This window comes from Protopterus annectens, chromosome 1.part1, assembly GCF_019279795.1.
Source record: "Protopterus annectens isolate FY-2018-M chromosome 1.part1, PAN1.0, whole genome shotgun sequence".
NCBI classification, from domain to species: domain Eukaryota; kingdom Metazoa; phylum Chordata; order Ceratodontiformes; family Protopteridae; genus Protopterus; species Protopterus annectens.
This window is the reverse complement of record NC_056726.1, coordinates 532,483,276-532,505,266: the sequence shown is the minus strand read 5'-3', so window position 1 is coordinate 532,505,266 and position 21,991 is coordinate 532,483,276. Positions and strand designations below refer to the sequence as shown.

The window sequence follows — 21,991 nt, the reverse complement described above, 5'->3', positions numbered from 1 at the left end:
AATTAAAAACCACACCATAAACTCCCACATCCATAACCAAGAGTTATCAGGAAAATAATCACCCTAAACAAAGTGCTCTTAAACCCGCCACTAACAATATTTGACTTGTCATTGGTGACTTCATAGTATGACACACGCTCCAGGGATCTAGGGATCTAAATCTTGTCATCACAATGAACAAAACATGCTGGAGAGATAGGTTCCTGACCCAGAGACTCCCCAGACTCTGGAATAGACTGCCCATACATGTCAAGCAGAGTACCTCTTTGGCCCTCTTCAAAAGGAACCTTGATGATTTGATGGGAGATAGGAAATTCACCCCGGGGATCATGTCAGTTGCCATGCTAGACAGGGGCCCAGGGAAGTAAATACTGTAGGAAGAAATAGCCAGGGAATTGTTATGGCTTGGCTTGTATAGGCCATAGGGCCGATAGCCTAGTACCAACCTATGAACCTATAAGACCACAAATTCTACTCTCACAAGGCTGGACAAAATTAGGGCAATTATGAGTTGTTTCAGGTGTTAAGCTCAACAATTTCTCAAAGGCCCTGAAACCAAAGAAGTATAACTACAACGTGGTGGTGATCCATGTTGGTGTAAATGACCTAGCACACAATACCCTAAGGGTTATGCAAAGAGGTATTTCGAAGCTATCCATGCATGTCACCAATGCAGGAAAAATTTTGGTGTTGACAGGAGTTCTCCCGTCACCAAGAATGATGCCAAGATACATAGAAAAGATGACTGATTTCAGCAATTGTTCAAATAACAAGTGTCTTTTGCGAGTGATACAGTATGTGTCAGCATGGGATGAACTGCTGCACAGCCCCACTTGATTTGCCAAGATGGACAGCTTACGCCTTTCATTCCAGGACTAAAGCCTTTTCTACATTTTTTTAGGAAGAGTTCGTCTTATGGATCTTCCAGCCTGAAAATATAACAAATAAAGCACTGGGCAATATCAAAGTGATACTTCTTAATTCTAAGTGTGTGAATAATTGCCTGACCTTGAAGCCTTCTTCATATTGGAGCACATTCATATATGTGTGTGTGTGTGTGTGTGTGTGTGTGTGTGTGTGTATGTGTGTGTACATGTATATTGTTACTGAAACCTGGCTTAAAAGTGCAGAAATAACACTCTCTCTCTCTCTCTCTCTCTGTCCCAGGGATTTTACTCCTACCATGCCTATAGACCTAATGGGAGCTATAGTGGAGTGTCCATATTTGTAAAAGGACCACACTATCGCAAGATAAATTCCCAGAGACCCACAAACCAGTATTACTAAGATTCAACTTTCTCTAAATAAAAACAGTTATCAGATCATAGCATGTTATGGGACATCCTCTTTCCCCCATGAAAACCACGTCTGTTTGTTAAATATATTAGATGAACTCCAAATACACAAAGACTTCATTATCCTTGGAGACTTTAACTTTCCACCAGTAAACTTCCTACACCTCAAATATAGGCTATGCACAAAAAAAATCCTTGATTTCATAAACAGAGTTCCCTGGATCAAATAGGCAAAGAGCCCACCAACTAGAAGACGAAATGTTCTTGATCTAGTCCTTGTATATGCAGTGTCCCACTGGTATAGTTTTCCCCAGTCAAGTCTGACCACAGTTGGCCATCTCTTTCAAAATCCCTAAACCATAAGATGTCAATATTACGGTATTCAAGACTTTAAATGTATAAACTTCCTACAGTTTTATGATGAAGTAAGTTTAATTGTAACCCCCAAAATGTTGACAAGGCTAATAGTTACACAAATAAATCCTGTGCTTAACTAGAAAAATGTATGTCTGTCAGTCTTTACCAAAACTAAACAGAAATTAAACAGTAAGAATAAACTAGGCTGGTGGTCCACATGCATACTTAATGCGATAAAAAGAAAATCAAATATTTTTTCTTTGCTTCAAGACCCACCAACAACAATGGTATTTTCTATTATACCATGATCCCCCCAAAACGTGCACGCTGATTGGCCAGCATGCCCGTTGTAAATCGAGTTATACTAATGGAAAAAGGTCCGGTCACCTGGACTTTTTTCCATTAGTATAACTCGGTTTTTTAAAACACTGTCTCGCTATGTTAAATGGGTTTAACATAGCGAGACAGCTTTAAAATAAGCAACGGAGATCTCCGTTGCTTATTTTAAAGCTGTCTTGCTATGTTAAACCCATTTAACATAGCGAGACAGTGTTTAAAAAAAAAGCAACGGAGAAAGCAAGATCTCCGTTGCTTTTTTTTAGTGTTTCGCTATGTTAAATGAGTTTAACATAGCGAGACAGTTTTAAAATAAGCAACGGTCCGTTGCTTATTTTAAAACTATCTCGCTATGTTAAACTCATTTAACATAGCTTAAAACTAAAAGCAACGGAGATCTTGCTTTCTCCGCTTTTGCTCAACTCTGATGTACTGCGCAGGCGCGCAGTACATCAGAACTGCCGCGGATGCCAGACATCTGCGGAAGGGCAGTAAACAGGCATTATACTATGCCATTATTTAAGAAAAGTAATAGTTTTTTTCTTAAATAATGTCATAGTATATAGCAATAACCCACTTCTGGGTGTGGGTAATGCTAAATTTACCCACGGTTGGCTTTGTTTGGTACCACGCCAACCGTGGGTAAATTTAGCATTACCCACACCCAGGCGTGGGTTATTGCTATAATATTCTGGTTCCTTCTGGATCATCACTGTTCTGTTAATGTTGTCAAATGTTTGCCTCCCCTCCACAAAACCACATTGATCTGTATCTGTCAGTTTTTACATTACTTTTGCTGTTCTTTTAGTCATTATAGACATAAACACTTTATAATCATGGATTAGTATTGAATGGGTCTGTGTGAAGCTGGATCTGATGGATCTTTACCCTCTTTAGGTGTTATAGCTGCCACTGCTTTCTTCCAGGACTGTAGTAATTCTCCTCCTCTTAAGATACTGTTAAACAAAACATTCCAGATCTTAATTATTTTTTTTTCATCCTAGCTTCCAAACTTGCACAAGAATACCATCTGTTCCTGGGGACTTTCCTATAGACTGGTTATACATCACAATTTGTATCTCATCTCCTCCTATCCTAACCATTAATAATTGGGCCTCATCTACCTCTAACCTTGGCATATTTAATTCTTCCATAAACATTTCCATTTGTATCTTTTCTTGTTTTTCATATTTCTTTGCTTTATAGAAACTCTCATAGAATTTCCGAAATATTTCTAATACCTCTACAGGATCTCTTGTTACTTTCTGTATTATAGGTTCCGTAAGTTTGGCAACAGCCCTTTCTACTTTCTGTTGCCTGAGTCATTGTGCTAAAAGTTTTTGTGCTCTAGAGTTATCAAAAAAACATTTGCTTAACAGTGATCTTTGTAAGCTCATACATATTATCAAGGTAATCCCTTATTTTCTGCCTAGCATTCTGCAATTGATCCACTTCTTGTTCTGTGAGATTCCCCCCATTCTGCAGTACTTTAACATTTGTCAGTCCCTCCAGATAATGCTTCTTACTTCTTACTCATAGCCCCCTTTATTTTATTTCCACCATATTTTTAAACTCCACCTTAATTTTAACCCACTCTCTAGCTACATTTTCAGAAGAAATTTCTGTCTTCTCTAATAGCTCCTGAATAGTCTCCACTACCCATTCTTTAAAACCCTCTCTTTTCAGCAGATAAGTGGGAAAGTGTCATTGTCTAATTTTTATTTCATTACTCTCTGCTTTTATTTTAGCTGTTATTGACACATGATCTGAAACAGTTAATGGATAATTATCAAGACCTTCAATTAAATGCACATCTTCCTGTGAAATGTAAATTCTTTCTAGTCTAGCCCCATTTTTATGTCTTGGGGTTTAATATGCAACTTCCCTCCAAACTCCTCTTACTGAATTCACATCTTCCATGCCAAATATTTTTATAAATTTCTTCAAAAATCTACCCTCCCTTGTTATATTTTCCCTTTTGAGCCCCCAGACACATCTTCACTGTTGCAAGTCAAATTCCACTCACCACCTATAAGTAATATTCTTTGATGAAAACTGTTTATTTCTCCCAGAATTTTCTTATGCTCCATTATAACAGTTTTAGGTGGAATGTAAATACATGCTAGTGTAATCATTCTCTCTTGCCAGTAGCCCCTTAGGACTACAAATCTGCCATTATTATCTTTTAACTATCAGTATTGCAGCTCATCTTGCAATGAACATAAGTACTCTTCTTTTCTTTTGTCCCACATATTCCACTGAATAACTGTCCTGTAAACCTTCCTTTATCAAATTCACGTGTTCAGTTCTTTCTAAGTGCATCTCCTGTAACATAGCTATTTGCACTCTACATTTTTAATATAGTTCACTACTCTTTCTTGTTTGTATTGATCTGTGAGGCCATTTACATTTAAAGGTATTACAGAAAGCATCATTGTATTAAAGTTATTATTCCCACATTTTATGTATAACAGCTTTTTTGTTAAATGTCTAGTTCCAGCTTTTGTATTACATGTATACACTGTTTGGCAGGTTGAACTTTTATACAGTTGTTTCTTGTTGTATCCATTTGAGCGTATGTCGCATCTTATAAAACATTTTGTTGTATTGAAAGCCATAAAAAAAAAACACACCCTAAAACCTATTAACTTAATAGTAACGCACAAAACTATGTACACCTTCAGATATTGAAGTTTTACCCTCTTAATTGGAACAAAAGTCCCAAACTGATAGACACACTCACAGACTTGGGTTAACTTAAAAGAAAGGATATCCATTGTAAGACACATGGTGCAGCCTGTGTGTCTAAGTGCTGATTTGTTTGGTCTTATCTTTATAGCTCTCCCAGCTGGAAAAACCCCTGAATGTTTTCATAGAAGGTTAACTACCTTGGTAAATCCCCTGAATGCTTTCAAAGAGCATTATCTCCTAGCCAGTTTCTCTTTTCTTTTATTTTTTTCCTCAGCCAATCACTCTCCAACAGACTATATATAGCCAGTTTCTCCGATCTGATTGTCTCCATGGAGACATGAGAACCAGGCAGCCAGTTTCTCTTTATCTGATTGTTTCCGTAGAAATATGAAGAGCAGCTGCAAAATTGTTATTGAGCATACATGTATTTGCTAGGAAAAAAAAGCCTTATAATATTCACTGTTCTTTTTTTGTTTACTTGCTCTCCCTTAAAACCAATCTGAGGTCTTTAATCCAGTCATTCCTCCATGCAAGAATGAAAAAAGCACATTATTTTTTTCTTTTGTCATACTTTTTAACCAGGCTTTTTTTTACATTTTGGTACCTTCATTTCTCAAAACTGAACAAGAAGAAAGAGAGAAGAAAGGAGAGAGAAAAGAAAAAAAAAGAACAGCAACACCAGTTTACAGTCCCCATTATAGGTTCATAGGTTCATACTAGGCTATCTGCCCTAGGGCATTTATAAGCCTAGCCAGAATGTGTTTGGCTTTCGCCACCCATTTTAAATTAATTTTGCTATGCCCTTTTTTTGAGGTTAGTATACTGTGCCTCTGTCTAACAGTGACACAGAAGTCATACCCGGGGTAACCCTACGATCTCCCATCCACTCATCAAGATTCCTCTTGAAGAGAGTCAATGAGGGACTCTGCCTAACCTGGACTGGGATTTTATTCCAGAGTGAAGGGAGCCTCTGGGTTATGAATCTGTCCCTCCAGCATGTCCTATTTATTTCAGTACTGAGGTTCAAGTCTCTCGAGCGTGTAGCTCAATAGGATTTGGATTTTCTGAGGTGCAGCATGTCCATTAATTCCGGGTTGGACATGGCTTTATATGTCAGGCACAGATCGCCTCTGAACAGGCGGTATGCCACTGAGTAGAGCTGGAGTTTCTTTAACCGGACAGCATATGGCATCTGTTTGAGCCCTTTGATCCTCTTGGTGAGGTACTTTTGGGGTCTTTCCAGTTGCTGCAGGTGTCTGGTAAGGTACATCCCAAAAGGGGCATTGTACTCAATTATGGGCCTGATGAGGGATGAGTAAAGAGGCACGATGACCTCCCCTGATCTAGATGTGAATCCCTTCATGATTAGGTGGGCTATATAAAATGTTTTTCTAACCACTTTGGCCACGTGGTTGTCAAATGAGAGATTGCTATCAACTTGGGTCCCCAGGTCCCTAATTACTTCTTCTGTACTTAATGGATTACCACCTATGTGGTAATTTGTGGGCACTTTGTTTTTGCCAAAGGGGATGACTATACACTTTTTGGCATTTAGCTTGAGGCCATGGCTCTGGCACCAGTTGTCTGTTTCTATAAGGCCCTTTTGGAGGATGCTTGTGTCGGCTGGAGAGTCGACTATGGCGCCCAGTTTGCAGTCATCTGCGAACTTGGTCAGCAACAGTCCTTCCGTGTTGGCCTGTACCTCCGAGAAATATATACTGAACAAGAGAGGTCCCAGGACTGAGCCTTGTGGGACGCCACTTGTAACTGGTTTGGAGTCTGACATGGCTCCAGCAATTCTAACCATGTGGGTTTTGTCCTTCAGCCAGTTTGCAACCCATCTAGTGACATAGGGGTTTATATTTAAGCTGGTGAGCCTATCTATAATGCTTATGCTTAAAAATACCTGGAAAAAAAACTTTATAGCATGTAAAGAAAACCACATGCCACAAAATTGGTACTATTTAAGAAAAAAATCTTTGCTTAGTTAACTTTCTCCCTCCCCAAAGCACTTTTCCAAACATTAATGACATGAAGTAGGGCATATTGCTTTAGAGTCCTCCACAAGTACAACAGGTTCTAAAAAAGTCCAATATTTTCAAATTTTCTTGTTCTGTCATTTTTTCACAAATATAATTATTGCATTGTAATCCCATATTAAGTTACTGGTTTTATCACTGTTCATCTCCAAAATCTTGTCTCTACTTCATTTCCAACATACTCTCGATTCTTCTATTCAACTCTCATGCTCCCTTCCTTCTGTCCCAACTTTTTCCGTTGAAAAATTTTAAATGATTTCACAGGCACAGTTTCTCTGTGGTCTTTATTACCAGAAGAAGAGGAAGCAGTATTTCCTTCTGTTTCACAGCTTACTTTCTGTTGGCAAACTTTTGTATTTCCTCCTTAGCGTGTACTTGATCAAAAATGATTTGTCCCTCCAGGGAAGAATACCTTGAAGACAGCTGGGTACAGCAGTTTGAATCTCACACCTCCATCTCGACATTCCCTGAATAGTGGAATAAACTTGCTCCTGTTCTGTCTGGAGTGCAGTGAGTAATCATTCTCCACAAACAGTCTGCCAGCTCACACTTTTAGTACTGTGTCCTGCCACAGTTTTGTTAGAATCAGCTCCTGCTGGCAGGATTGCATCTTTACTATTAAAGGTCTAGGTTGCTTTCTTATTGCCAGGTTCGGAGCATACACACAATGTGCCTTTTCAACTAACAACTCCTGCTGTGGAATACCAGTCCGGCTGCTTATTTGTGCTTTCATAAAGTTAATGCAAACCTGTTCCTTCCAGCTTCTCTGGTATAGATGAAAATCTCAGGTTTTCTCTATGTGATTTGTCCTCAGATTCTTTTTTCTGAAACATCTCTTCCCTGAGCAGTCTCTTATTCTTCATTTCAGTCACTTATTTTTGCAGCTTTATCATCTCATCTAAATATCTGTTTAAAGCTCCTTCCAGTTTTTCCAGCCTCTTGTTGTTTGTGTTGATATACTTCATCAGTGTTTTGTTTATTTTAACCAGGTCTGTATGCAGTTGTTTTATTTTTTCCTGTAGGTTATTGGAAGTCACGTCTGAAGGTTGCATTGCCTTTTGCTAAATAGCTGCAGAACTTTCCCCAGTCAGTGTTTCTTCCTCACTTTATATAGCTGATTTTTTCCAGGTTTTCTGTATTTCTTTATTTCTGGCATCCAGGCAGTGTACTTACTAGCCCTTTACTGAAAATTACCCATAAACACGAGTCTACTGACTTTCTTTGCTGAGTTTCTCTTTTCACACTAGGAGAGCTAAAAATAAGGTGTTACTTAGTGTGTAGCCATCTTGGAAGTCCAAATAAAAAAAATCATTAGACTATATAGCAAAACCAAAGATCCATAAATCAAGGTCAACATCAAATGTTTATCCAAGGTGCTAATAAATGCCATCAAGAAAACAAGGGCTTCCTATGAATTTAAGCTGGCTTCAGAAGCTAAGGATAATTACAATTTTTTTTTTTGTCAGGAAGTTACAAAATAATACCCCAATAATGCAGTTAACTTTTTTTTTTTTTTATAATTTCACTACCTACTCTGATCCAGTAATTATCGCACATATATTACCAAACAAATTTAGTACAAATTTCACCCCAGAGAAAAATATACAAAATCTGCATATGTCCAAGGTTCTCAAAACCCCTGTCATCACAGAAGAACACTTGTAAGAAGTACTCCCTGAAACAAGAAAAAAATAAATTCCTTGTGGCACTTGATAACCATATCAGGCTGCCTGCTGAACAGCACTAACCATCTACTGGTGGGTCCACTTGTACAATTGTTCAGCCTGAGATTATCCACCAGCTCTGTCCCAGAGGTTTACTTTTCTTCAACCTCCTAATTTGCTGTGGCCTCGGCACCTCTCCAGAGTAGGCCAGTTAGCAGCTTGCAGCTGCTGGAGTCTACATGGATATACCTCTCCATATCAGTCCTGCCATCTGCGGGTAATGGTGCTGATGTTGCAAAGTCTGGTTGAGCTTCTGTGTCTGGGTTTAAGGATTGGGTTAAGTGTCAGAACTGATACCTTTGGCTATGTTTCAAGCACTGGACATCGCAGCATTGTAGCCCTCTGTTCTTATGACTTTCATGTTGATCTTGGGTATGACATACCTCTTAGCTTTGACAATTCATGTTTACCGGCTGGTTGATGATACTACACTTTTGGTATCATTGCTGGAAGTGGTCCTTTAGCATCAATGCCATATGAGGCCAAGTACCTTCTTGATTTTGACATCACAACCTGTGCTGCACACTATGTTGCATGGGCTTTCCTCAGCACCTGCAATAATACCAGCCTCGAACTGAGAAACAGATCTTTACAACAATAAGGCAGAGCATTGAATGTCCAGTGTCAAAACAATCATGAAGGTTCAGCTGTGCTTCATCATCTTCCTTGTCATCATTAGAATCTTCCCCACCAAGGACACTGGAATAGAGGTTGTGTAAGAGTAAATGCATCAACTCCCCTTTGGTGTTACCAGTGCCAGATGGTAATAATGGAAATGTAGGAGATTCTCATCTAGAATATCCTTTTCAAGTTTGGGGAGGTCATGGAGATGATGCAGAGGAAGGCTGGACAACTTGTATGGCCTATCATACTCTTCACGTCTGTAGGAGTTATTATAGGAGGCCTTTCTCTCATCTGTTAACTTCCCGGTGGCTCCCTAGGTAAACAAGATGGTTTCCCTTGTCATCCAGGAAGCACAGAGAGAGTCCAGTGTGGTTGCTCCAGTTACTAGGACACCATTTACACTTCTCTGACCTCAGGCTGGAAGTTGTATTTAGACCCCCATTATAAATTATGTTGTGGTAACAGCTGTGAAAGAGAGTTCAGCCAAGCAGAGATTCTAGAGTGTCCTTGCACATCCTATGCCCAAGATGCTGAAGCAATTGTCAGTAATAAATTGAAAAAACAGATATCTTGTCAGGTAGTGACATTATCACTGTTTCCATCCTCACCATGAAATTGACACATACTGCTGCAGATAGTCTGGGCAGGACAGCAAACACAAGGCTTGTTTTATTGCTGCCACACCTACACATACCCAAGAAATTTTGCTGAGAATATCAAGACATCCTCCCGAATGCCATTCTAATTTAACTAACTTGATTGTTCCACAAGTAAAAGACAAGCTGGAGATTAGACAAAGACTAGAGAAAGAGAAGGGCAAACATTTATGGCTGATAGTGTCAAATTTAAAACTCCACAACACTTCCAAGTCCTGTTTAATATTGGTCCAAGCATGGCCAACAACAGAATAAGAAACTGCAGTCTAGAAAGAACCATTGTTGTTGTGGTGCTAATTTCCAGAGTGGATGTACACTCAGGGAAAGATATTGTCAGGGCAAACTGGTTATTTCAACTGAAGCAAAGGGATCTCCTTTGTGGGGTAACATCAGGCTCCCTGAAGACTTGCCAGACTGTCTCACTCTGGAGGCAGTCTGGAGCTGTTTGTTTATATTTACGTCCATGTAGATGGTCATTATGCAAGACAGATTGATAAGGACAATTATATCCCAAAGCTACATTGTCCATTTCATATGCAGCTCAGTCCACACTCCCTTCCTTTTCCTGATGTCCCATCCCCTCAGAAGTCTGCAGTCAAATAAGATGTCTTAAACCTCGGACAAAAGAAGGATACTCAGGCAATCCCACCAAAGAGGAAAGAAGATAGATTGAGCACAACTTTCCATTGAAATGGAAAGTCATGGACGAGTTCAGCTGATCGAATATCAGCTGATTGTAATTTACTGGCTTTGTCCGTACAAGATCTTAGTACAGTAGGGATCAGGGAATGTGCCGTTTTCCTCACTATAGTGCAATCTCAGAGTTAATGTATACAATTGGCAAGGGGGTGTAGGGGGTGCAGGGGAAACATTTTTTTTTTTCTTCAGTCCTTTGTGGATTTAAGTTTTGGTTGTAGTCTGTTAGGTTTTGATCACTGTAGGATCAATTAATTGTTGCGACAGAAACTTATACTTCCATCCAGATATACCTCCAGGATCTTTTAGTTTCTGGTAAGATCATGGACCTCAGGCCATCTTAGATCTCAGCAGCCTACATCCATTGTTCAACAAAGAAATATTCCAGATGGTCATGTTATGATTAATTCTTCCTTGCCCATCAGAAGGAGAATGGACCTCTTGGCCACCTTATGCATATAAAAATCTCTAAGAAGTTAAGAAAGATTTTTTTTTTGCTTTTAGTGCTTTTAGGTAGCATCCAGTCATTTTCTTTTTCAGTTTCAGGTTCTGACATTCTTCCTCTCAACTCCGAGTGTTTACCAAATGCGTAACTTTGATGGAACAAACCAGAAGCTCCAGGTCGTGAAAACGACATTTAGATGACTGGCTCCTAGTTACTCCAGTGTTGGAGAGATTGATGCCCGCAAAAGAGTCTGTCCTTCAACTGCTCCAGTTTTTAGTAATCATGATGAACACTGCAGTTTCAGATGCAGCTTTTGCAGACCCTTAACTTTATGGGCTGTACACTAGACACTGTTCTTTGCAAGGCCAGCTTTCCTTAGGAATGTATTCCTTCCATTCAGGACTGATTGCTACATATCCTTTAGCTCAGCACACAGTCAGCAGGTTTATACCGAAGTACTCCAGAGGTATCTGCTGCTACCATATATCTTATACATCATGACAGGTGTCCCATGAGTTTTAAAATGGATTCTTAAGTTTCAATGCATATATCTTCTTGAAATTCATATGTGGTTGCTCAGAACTTGCAAGATCTCTCAGTTGGTGACTCCACTTCCCCAGCCTTACTCTGGGCAGCCTGATCTGTCTCCTTTTTCGTTTAGTGACTGTCACAGCTGATGCCTTATCCTTGTATGTTGAGAAGCCATGGGAATGTGGTAATGGGCTGTCTCTTCTGTTTGCTGTCTGATGACCCGTATTCTTGGTAAGTTAGTTCACTGGCTGACATGGTCCGCTATTGTCTGCTGATGTCACACAAGTGGCCCCGCAGCTTGTCAGATGTGTGAAAATACTTAATTACTGAGCGAAGACGCACCTCAGCCTTTGTGCCTCCCCAACAGCAGCTAAATATAGCAGTTTCTACTCCCTAATCTCTCTTCTGAGGAAGCATCCCAGAGAAACAGCAGTGGCTCCCAGGACTCCTCTTTCCTCTCCTTAATTTCTCCTTATTCACAGGATTCTTCATAAAGCCAAACAAAACAAGTTCAGGGTTATCGTCATAGCCCATTTTAGCCTTGACAAATATGGTTCCCTCTGTTTTGACCTCATGTTTTGGAGGATCCTGTCAGACTGAAGCTGTTCAGAACTGTTTTGTTTAGTCCCCGTCATATATCTCATCTGGGCCTTCCACCCTCTAATTAACTGCATGGTTGCTTGAGTTTCAGTGATGATAAGATATGCCACATACACGCCAAAGGTTGCCTTATTTCTACTCCCAGACCCAACACTAGAAAACACATAAAAGTAAATGGATGCATTATTCTATTTGAGCAACTTCTAGGGAACTTGATCCCTTTTCTTCCCAATTCTGGACTGCCTTTCTCATAATTTTGATACAGGACACTGCTATTCTTATGTTGAAGTCCATCTGTCAGCAATTTCAAGCTTTCATCATGGGTTTCATAACTCATCTGTAGCTTCACTCAGAGTTTGGGTACATTCCATGTCAGGCCACCATTTAAGGATCTAGTACCCTCTGTGGGATTTGTATTTCATTCTTGAAAAATTAACATTATGTCTGCTTGAGCCAGTAACTAAGGCAGAACTAAAATTTCTTTTGTGTAGTTGCTGTCACTTCCACAAAAAAGATTGCCTGAAGTATAGGCTTTATGTGTCATGCTTTCTTATCGGATCTTCCATAAAGATAGAGTGCTCTTGAGCATAAGCCTGACATTTTTGCCAGAAGTAGCCACTAAATCAAATTTAAACCAGTCAGTTGATATTGCCATTATTCTTCCCAAACCAGTGTACTCGAGCAGAGCACTTTTTGGATATGCACAGTGTTTCTCCTTAGACAGAAACAAAGTTAATAATAAATACTGCGAGTTATCTCATATACCCTTAACAAGCTGGGCTGAAAAAGAAGATGCCATTGCACTGTCTAGATGTCTTTCAGATTGCAGTAAATTTTGCTATATTAAATATAGTCCATCTAACGTGGACCAGTACACCAAAGGCAGAGGTGTGTCCATATTCATTAAGGATATCCACACCTCCTGGCTAATTGTGCAGCATAATGCATCCAAGGTTATCCAAGTGCAACTAACTCTGGACAAAACTGCAATCCAAATTATAGCTTGCTACAGATCCCCTACCATGGTCCCGGATTCCCATTCTTCTTTTCTTTATATACTGGAAAATATTAGGGTTAAACCAAACACCCTAATAATAAGTGATTTCAACTACCCCACCATTAACTGGGAAAACTACTCATGTACCAACTCCTTCGCTCAACGCTTTCTGGAGTTAATAAATTCCAATGCCCTGGATCAACTTATCCACACCCCACCAGGGGCAACAATATCCTAGACCGAGTCATTACCAACATGAGTGACATTTCCACACCTGAAATCAACTCCTCATTGGTCAGATCCGACCATAAGCTAATCACCCTAGATATCCGCATCCCGCCCCCACCCACCATTAAGGAAATCACAATAAAAAATTTCTCCAAAGCCAACTTCATGCTTATTAAGACAGAAGTGGTGAACTTCATGACACCTATGCAGATGGACAATACAGTTACGAATACTGAATCCTACACAAATACACTGTATAAGCACTTACACGAGTGCATGGATTGTGCTATCCCAAACAGAACCAAGACACTATCCTCCAGAAAAAGGAAGCCAATCTGGTGGTCCCCTGCCATAAACAAACTCTACAACAGAAGGAAGAAACTGTTGCAAAAGGGAGTAAAATCCCATGAGTGGATGGAGCTCCCTGGTCAGCCTATGTAAGAAGCTGAGATCTCTTGTAAGATCCTCCAAAGCTAGCTATGAAAACAAAATCACCACTTATTCTAAGGGCAACCACAAAGCATTCTATATCTATGTCAAGAATCTCAATGGCAACACCCAGATCTGCTCTGAGTTACAGCACAATGGTGTGAAAATTACAGAACCAACTGATATTGCCAACATCCTGGCAGATAGGCTCAGTGCTAACTTTACCCACCTCTCACCCCCTAAAGGGCCCATATCTATACAGGAAGAATGCAGAGTCCCTGTAAACACATCTATACAGGTAAAAGCTGCACTCTCTAAAACCAAAAACACAAAATCCATGGGACCGGACAACATCCCAGGCTGCATTTTACACGAACTTCAGAACAAACTTGGCTCCACCCTAAGCACCATGTTCAGTCATAATCTCACGTCAGGCTTTGTGCCCACTGAATGGCGCACTGCAACAGTTATCCCACTCCACAAAGGAGGAGCCACCACTGATCCCCGGGAACTATCGCCCTATTAGCCTGACGAGCCTGGTCTGCAAGGCCATGGAACATATCATCATGGAACTCATAAATAAAGACATTGCTAACCTCCAAACTCTGGACCCCACCCAGTTCGTGTTTGTGAAAGGCAGATCATGCCTCCTGAACCTGATCGACTTCTTTGAGGCAGTCACCAAAGCCGTAGATGAGGGTAGGGTGGTTCACACTGACTGTCTTGACCTCGCTAAGGCTTTTACAACACCATCCCTCATTCTGGAATTACAGCTAAACTCACTAAACTAGGTATAAATCCCTACATCACAAGATGGGGTGCCAACTGTCTCTCTAACAGAACCCACACTGTAAAAATTGCAGACTCCAAATCTGACTTCAAACTAGTGACAAGTGGAGTACCACAGGGTTCAGTCCTGGGACCTCTCCTGTTTGGTATCTACTTCTCTGAAGTACAGGCTAACACAGAAGGCCTCTGGCTAACAAAGTTCGCAGATGACTGCAAACTAGGAGCCATAGTTGAGTTCCCAAATGATGTGGACATCCTACAGAAGGGTCCCCAAATGATGTGGACATCCTACAGAAGGGCCTCATTGAGACAGATGCCTGGTGTCAGAGGCATGGCCTCAAGCTCAGTGCCAAAAAGTGCATTGTCATCCCCTTTGTTAAAACCTCTGTACCCATGAACTACCACATAAACGACAGTCTACTTAATGCTGAATGCGTGATAAGAGACCTTGGGACCCAGGTGGACAGTAGTCTCTCCTTTGATAATCACATTGCCACAGTAGTCAGAAAATCCTTCTATGTGGTGCACCTCATCACAAAAGGGTTCTCATCCGGGAAAAAAAGAGGTCATTGTTCCCCTCTACTCGGCACTCATTAGACCCATTATAGAGTACAATGCCCCTTTTGGAATGTACCTCACAAGACATCTGCAGCAGCTGGAAAGGCCACAGAATCACCTTACAAAGAGGATTACTGGCCTCAAACAGATGCCCTACACTGACCGTCTCAAAAAACTCCATCTTTACTCTGCCGCATATCACCTACTCCGAGGAGATCTCTGCCTAACATATAAAGCTATGTTAAACCCAGAGCTGTTGGACATGCTACACCTAAAAAATCCCAATTCCCTCTGAGCTACACGCTCTAGGGACCTAAACCTGGTCACCAAAATAAACAGGACATGTTGTAGGGATAGATTTCTGTCCCAGAGACTTCCTATACTCTGGAACAAGCTTACTCATCTATGTAAAGCTAAGTTCCTCATTAGCATTCTTCAAGAAAAATCTTGATGAGTGGATGGGAAATAGGAAATACACCCCAGGGATCACTTCTGTGGCTCTACTCAACAGGGGCACAATAAATTAACTTTCTTGGGTGGCGAAAGCCAGGGACCTTGTTGGCTAAGCTTACTTAGACCCTTGGGATGATACGGTAGTACCTATCTATGACCGTAGTAAGGCCTGACCTCCTATACCTACAGCACATTCTATGACAGCAGTGGCCACTTCTGAAGCATTCATTAAAAATACATCTATTGATGACATTTATGTGTTTGAGATATAGGGGTCTGTGAATACCTCCATAAAACATTACAATTATTTTGGAAAACCTTTACTTGCGCATAAAAAACTTTAACTTTGTGATTTTTTTTTTTTTTTGTCATTTCTCCTTTTTTTGCTCAGTTTTGTTTTAAGAAATACAATTTATTGAGATCTGCTTTATGAAAACATTGCATTTTGTATCTCTTTTTGGATAATTTTTCATGTATTTGTATACCACCGCAAGAACTGCCATTGTTTATGTTAACAGTATCTCTCTGAAGTTTTACTAAGCAGCACTCAATTTACCTTTTGTTTTTCTTAAGATGAAGGAATAACCATTTGGTACGATGCTACCAAACCTACACATCCTCAGTTGCATTGTGACTATCTGAAGCCCCTTCTAGAAAGTAGATCTCAGTACAAGAACAAAATTCGAGCTGTCCGACACCTTGTGCAGAACCTCCGACTTTTCAAATCAGAAGCAGAGATTGAACTGATGAAAAACGCAGGGAGAATCACCTCACAGGTTAGCCTAAAAGCATTGCCAAAATGACTGTTTCCTTTTGAGAAGATATTAAAATAATCCTTTTTTCTTCAAGCTTAATCTGTCCTCCATGTAAGCCGAGTTAGCAACAGTAAACTGTTTATTATCTTTTGGAGTATTTCATCAAGAAGCTTACAGAAAATAATTCATCTTCACCAGGTAGAACCACCCTGTACATAGTAAGTAATTTGACAGTGGGGGGTCTGCCTGTAAAGATTATTTGTTGTATCACTGGTGTCAGTTAGTCCTTCTCCAGAAGGTGTTTTTATGTGGTATCATCATGGGTATTTTTTTTCCATTGCTTGAATGCTGTTTCTCTCCATGGACGCTTTCTCTGTTTTATGCCCAGATTTATTCAAAGTTGTGTTATTTCTTTGCATTTTTTTTTTTACAGCAAGTTCTCTCCTGTCATGCATGACCTATGAGTTTTCGTTCTGTACAGGTTTAGGTTTTCTTCCCCATGTCCAGGCATGCGGGGGGACACTAGGGGAGAGAGAAGAGTATAATTCTGTGAGAACTACTATCCTCAAGTGGTGATTAGGACATTTTTGTATAAGCTTTTTATCTGTCTTCCTGTGGTGGCTAGCAGGTGCTGTGCTCTAGTGACTGTGCTGAGCTTAGTCTGAACGTGTGCTATTGCATGCTGCTGCTACTGCCCATCTGAAATGTTCAACTAGAATGCAGTACTCTCCATGGCTAGACTTGCTCCCGCAAATCTCTGTGTCATGCATAGAGTAGATATTGAGTTCTTTTCAAAGGTGGCACTGTAACAGCAGGACTTGTACTAACTTCTTTACTCCAGAATGGGAGATCTGATGGGTAATACTCACTCCCAAACATCCTTAGCCAGACACTGTAGTGCCTGGTTGATAATCTAACCAGGGTCATCCCCCCTTCACTTTATGCCATAGAGCAGCTCTGATTAGTGCTGCTTAAGAGGTGAGGTCGTACCAGCTGAAGATTACAAAATCTGGGTTTGCATTTTGGGGCTAGCCTCAAGTCTGACAAAGCAGATACTGGTCAGCATTTTAATTTTTTAACTGTTGAGCATATTGGAAAATCTGCTGTGTTTCTAATAATACACCAGAACATCTTTGCTGAGTCTCTTTCTTTGAGTAGTTATTAATTCAGATTCTGCATCAGTGTGGTTATTCACTTATACAGGGTCCATGTCAATAATGTATTCTAAGTCAGTCAGGTAAAAAGTAAGCCAGTAATTGCTGTCTCATGCAAAAGTCCTCCTTTTCCCCAGCAATCTCGTCTAGATGCAGAGCATCTACCAGAAAATCAGTGCTTGCATCTACAGTGCTCAGAATCATCTTCCAGTTAAATTTAATGGTGACCAGGAACGGGGAAGCAGATTTTAGACTGTTGATCCTATTGTCATTAGCTGCAGTGCATTTTTAGTTAAGGTATCTGATTAAATTCAATTAAATTGATGTAAATGATTTCTTGAGCCAGAGGAACAAAGTGTACAAAATATAATTAATATATGCTGAATGTTGAAAGTGGTTCTTTTGATATGGTATAGTTCTAATGGGTTAAAACTTATTCTCACATTAAATTATTTGTTATTTTAGTTTTGTTCATTATGTCTTATTGTATTTTTTATTTATTTACATTTTATTTATCTTAACGTTCTTTGATTTATCCTGCTGGCAATTTCCATCATTTGTCTACCATTTAGAGTGTTTGTTTTTCTTGCTTGAAAAAACATGATGTGATTGTTAGGCTGTGAGGACTGTTAAGGCTTTCATCAGAAAATACTTCTTAGTAGAGCTTTATGTAGTTTGATTACTGGGGGTAGTACACTAATCACAATAGATCATTCGTAGGCACAACCCAGGTTTTGCAGCTAAAAATCTTAAGGCAGTTTTGGAGCACAAGCTTGTAGTCACCACTGTTTCACTCCTCGGGGTTTCTTCAGCTTAGACTTCCTCTTGGAAAAAAGTCCCTAAAGAAAGCACATAAGCTGTCAATGGTGGAGTTAAAAAAAATGCTTGACTGGTAAGGAAGCCGGCAGAGCTCATGAGGCTGTTGTGACTGTGTCATCTAGAGCTGCAAGGTCCAGTGAGGCCTCATTTCATCAGTTTGTGACCTGGGATTCATAGGTTGTTATTAGTCTAACAACCACTAGGGCACGTACAAGCCTAGCCATGCACCCCAAACCATTTGTGTCCCGAGTGTCATGGGCATGTACATTGGGAGTGGCCTGTTAGAGGGGGCATGACTAAGGATTTGTGGGTGGGGAGTGTTTGTTAAGAAGATAATATTTTTCTTATTGATGGCGTCTGAACATAAGGGACATGGGAGCCAGACCAGTGATAAATTTGATGTCCCACCCAGTTGTCAAGGTTTCATTGAATAGGGTCAGCGATTAACTGTGTTATGGATGGGGAGCCTATTCCATAATGCAGGGATCCTTTGGGATATTTATCTGTCTCTCCAGCATGTTCTGTTTGTCATAAGCGAAGTTCAGATCCCTAGATCAAGTGTTTCTGGTCCTATTTGTTTTGTGCATGTGCAACAAATCCATCAGGGCTGGGTCTAAGGAAGGCTGTAAGCCAGGCAAAGATCCCCTCTCAGTAGCCTGTAGGAAACTATATATAGAGACAAAGTCTGTAGATGATCACTGTAGGCTAGGGTATGCATGCCCTGAATTCTTCTTGTGGGAAAACTCTGTGAGCCTGTCAACTGTTGCTAGTGTCTGGTTAGATGCATGCCAAAGAGGACATTGTATGCAATGAGAGGTCTGATGAGGGCTGAGTAAAGTGGATACTATATCTTCCTTGGACCTAAATGCCATACCCTTACCTATAAGTTGGGCAACATAGAAAGATTTTCTTACTGTCTTAGCTACTGTTGGTCAAAGGCTAGATTGCTGTCTACGTATGTTCCCAGATTCCTTACTACTGGGTGAACTCATAGGAGTGTTTTTTCGGTGGAGTAATCACTTTGGGTTGACCATTTCCCCAAAGGGCATTATAATACATTTTTAGCATTGAGTTTTAGGCCGTGGCTTTGGCAGCAGTCATTTGTCTATATTAAATCTTTTTGCAAGATTTTGGTGTCTTAGTGGGACTCTGTAATAGCTCCCAATATTCAGTCATCTGCGAACGTGGTGAGCCAGAGTCCTTGAACATTTGTTCTGACTTCTGAGAAGTAGATGCCAAACAGCAGCAGGCCCAAAACAGAACTCTGTGGTACTCCGTTGGTGACCAGTCTCTTGGTGGTGGTCTCATCAAGCCTGACTTCTTGGCTCCTGTTTGTGAGCCAGCTGGAAATCCATGAATTATGTAGGGATTTATGACTAGCTCAAAGAGGTTGTCAACAATGCCTGAGTGGGGTTATTGTATCGAATGTCTTGGCTATGTCAAGATATGCAGTATGCACAGTATTACCTTTATCCATTGCCTTGGTGACCCCGTTGAAAAAGTCTGCAATGTTAAGTACACATGGTCCTCCCTTAAGGCCAAATTAGGGTGGGACCAATGTCTTTAGGTTACCAGTGTCCTTGTTGATCATTTCCATGATAATTCCAAGTAGACTTGTTAGACAGATGCATTTGTAGTTCCCTGGGTCGGTTGATGGTCCACCCTTCTGGAGAGAAATGACTGTTGCAGTCCTCCATTCACTTGGAACCTAGCCTGTTTCAATGCTGTAGTTGAAGAATGCCCAAGTGGTCCTGATAGGCTGTGTTTTACACTGTTCAGAAGGCAACTAGGGATAACATTTGGACCATACCTCTCAACCTCTTAGCACAAAAAAATCTAAGCAAAGCCAAAAATAATGGGGAGACGAAGTCCCAAAGATAGAGACAAATTTTAAATATTGCTCTCATAAACCTAGAAAGTTGCTAGAATAAAAGGAATTGTGTTATCATGCATGCATGAGGGATATGAAGTCTAAAAGTCAAATGCCTGTTATTATTTAGTGAATTCAGTCCTCACTGATTTGCCTCAAAAATCCCCCCAAAATCACAAATTTTGTGAGGCATAGACTGAAAATATGACGCAAAAATCTGGACATTCTGCGAAAAACGGGACAGTTGAGAAGTATGGTTAGGACTGGTGGTGTTGGTATTTTTTGGGTTTAGTGAGTGCTGTCAGCACCTGGTCCCTGCTAATAGTTGGAGGTAGTATGTTGGAGGGGATTTCATCTGGTGAAGCTGGGGGGGAGTGACGTTTGAAGTGAATTCATCAACCAATAGATTTAATGTCGTCACCCTGTTTAGTGAGAGTGGAACTGTTCATGTGTTCAGCACACTGCTGTGTGTTCCCTTTAAAGTTCCAGACATAGCTGAAGAAGGCTTTGTGATTGTAATTAGACCTCTTATTTTTGTTATTTAGTTGTATAAGAGAGCACTTTCCTTTAAGGGAGTTGTTCTCTCTGATTTTGGCCATGAATTTTCTTCTTTTCTTATATACCCTGTTTAGGTGACCATTCTACCATTGGGGTTTGTTTTGTGTTTACTTCTGGTAGGTATGGCAGCCTGTATGCAGCCATTCACATATTTATATAGAGACTCTGTGAATAATACTGCATAGATAGCTGTGGTTCCAGGGTTAGGGATAGCCTTGAATTTTGACAAACTGTCACTTAATAGGATGTAGTTTGTTCAACAGGTTTCGGACCTAATTCTAACTTTATCACACAATTTTACTGTCTAGGAGTTTACTATACAGGGCACTGCTAACTAACACTGCACGATGGGCAGCTCCATCCTGATTTATAGCAGAGAAAAAAAACTTGAAAACTGAATCTCTGTAGACAATAAACAACTACACTTTCAGCTCCCTGGAGTGCTTCCCAACTCAGAGACCAAGTAAACACCTTCTGTCACAAGATGGATGATACTGGAGTTTCTTAATGTAAAAGCACTGCAAAAGCCGTTCTCAAATGCAGATTAAACAACTACCGCCAAACAACTAAGTCCCTGGCTAATGCACCCTTCTGCAAGGTGATTTGGAGGCAAACAGAATTAGAAAAGACAACAAACAGAGAAATGATTGTATGTACACAACATTAAATAAATGTTTTTTTTTAATGCTCTAAAACAGTAGTGATCACTATATAAAGCAAGTACAACTGCAGTAAATCAAGGAAATAGTCTTCGCTTAGCTTGGACGGTTCTGGATTCAGTTGAAACATCGCTAAAACACTTCAGAAGTCTTTGTAAGTGAACACAGAGACTTGCAAATTTGCTTGCGTCTTTGCTGTACCTCTGCTGAACCCAGTAGCAGCAGACATCAGGCCTCCCATTCTTAGGTGCTAGAAAGCTTCTTATGTTTAACTATGCCATACCATGTGCTGATTTCCAGGCATTCACAGATGTTGCTGCAGATCCTCTCCATCTGCAGCTGAGCTGCAAGTAGTGCATCTGCTTCAGGGCCTGTTCTTCCCAGGATTTTTTATCAATTTTACCTGAACAGCTCTGCTCCCAGTTTGACTTTCTTCTCTCTAGCCACCCTTCTGCTGGTTGCCTGATCTTGTAAGGTCCAGTTGCCAGTCGATATTTGTTGGGCAGATATTTTGCGAAAACATACTTAACAGCTTGACAAGGAGCAGTCTTTTCCTTAAAAAAGGCCTCCTAGCCCTTTATTTTGTATGTGACCATGCAGCAGAAGAGGAAAAGGCACCTTCCATAGAGTTGTCATCAGTCTCTGAACTGAGGGAAGAAGCTTTCTCTTATACAGATCAGTTGCTGTCCCCTGTGGGCTGTAATACAGGTAAGGAAGACTTTGTCTCC

At 40.4% G+C, this 21,991-nt stretch overlaps 1 protein-coding gene across 4 annotated transcripts in view; it reads left to right on the top strand.

Moving 5' to 3' along the window:
* Positions 1–21,991, top strand: part of XPNPEP3 (X-prolyl aminopeptidase 3) — a 1,069,913-nt gene that overhangs the window by 452,020 nt on the left and 595,902 nt on the right. For all 4 annotated transcript variants that reach the window (XM_044076531.1, XM_044076539.1, XM_044076521.1 and 1 more), the window contains one exon: positions 16,022–16,224. In XM_044076531.1, the coding sequence (XP_043932466.1) occupies positions 16,022–16,224 (203 nt within the window). The remainder of the gene's footprint in view (positions 1–16,021; positions 16,225–21,991) is intronic.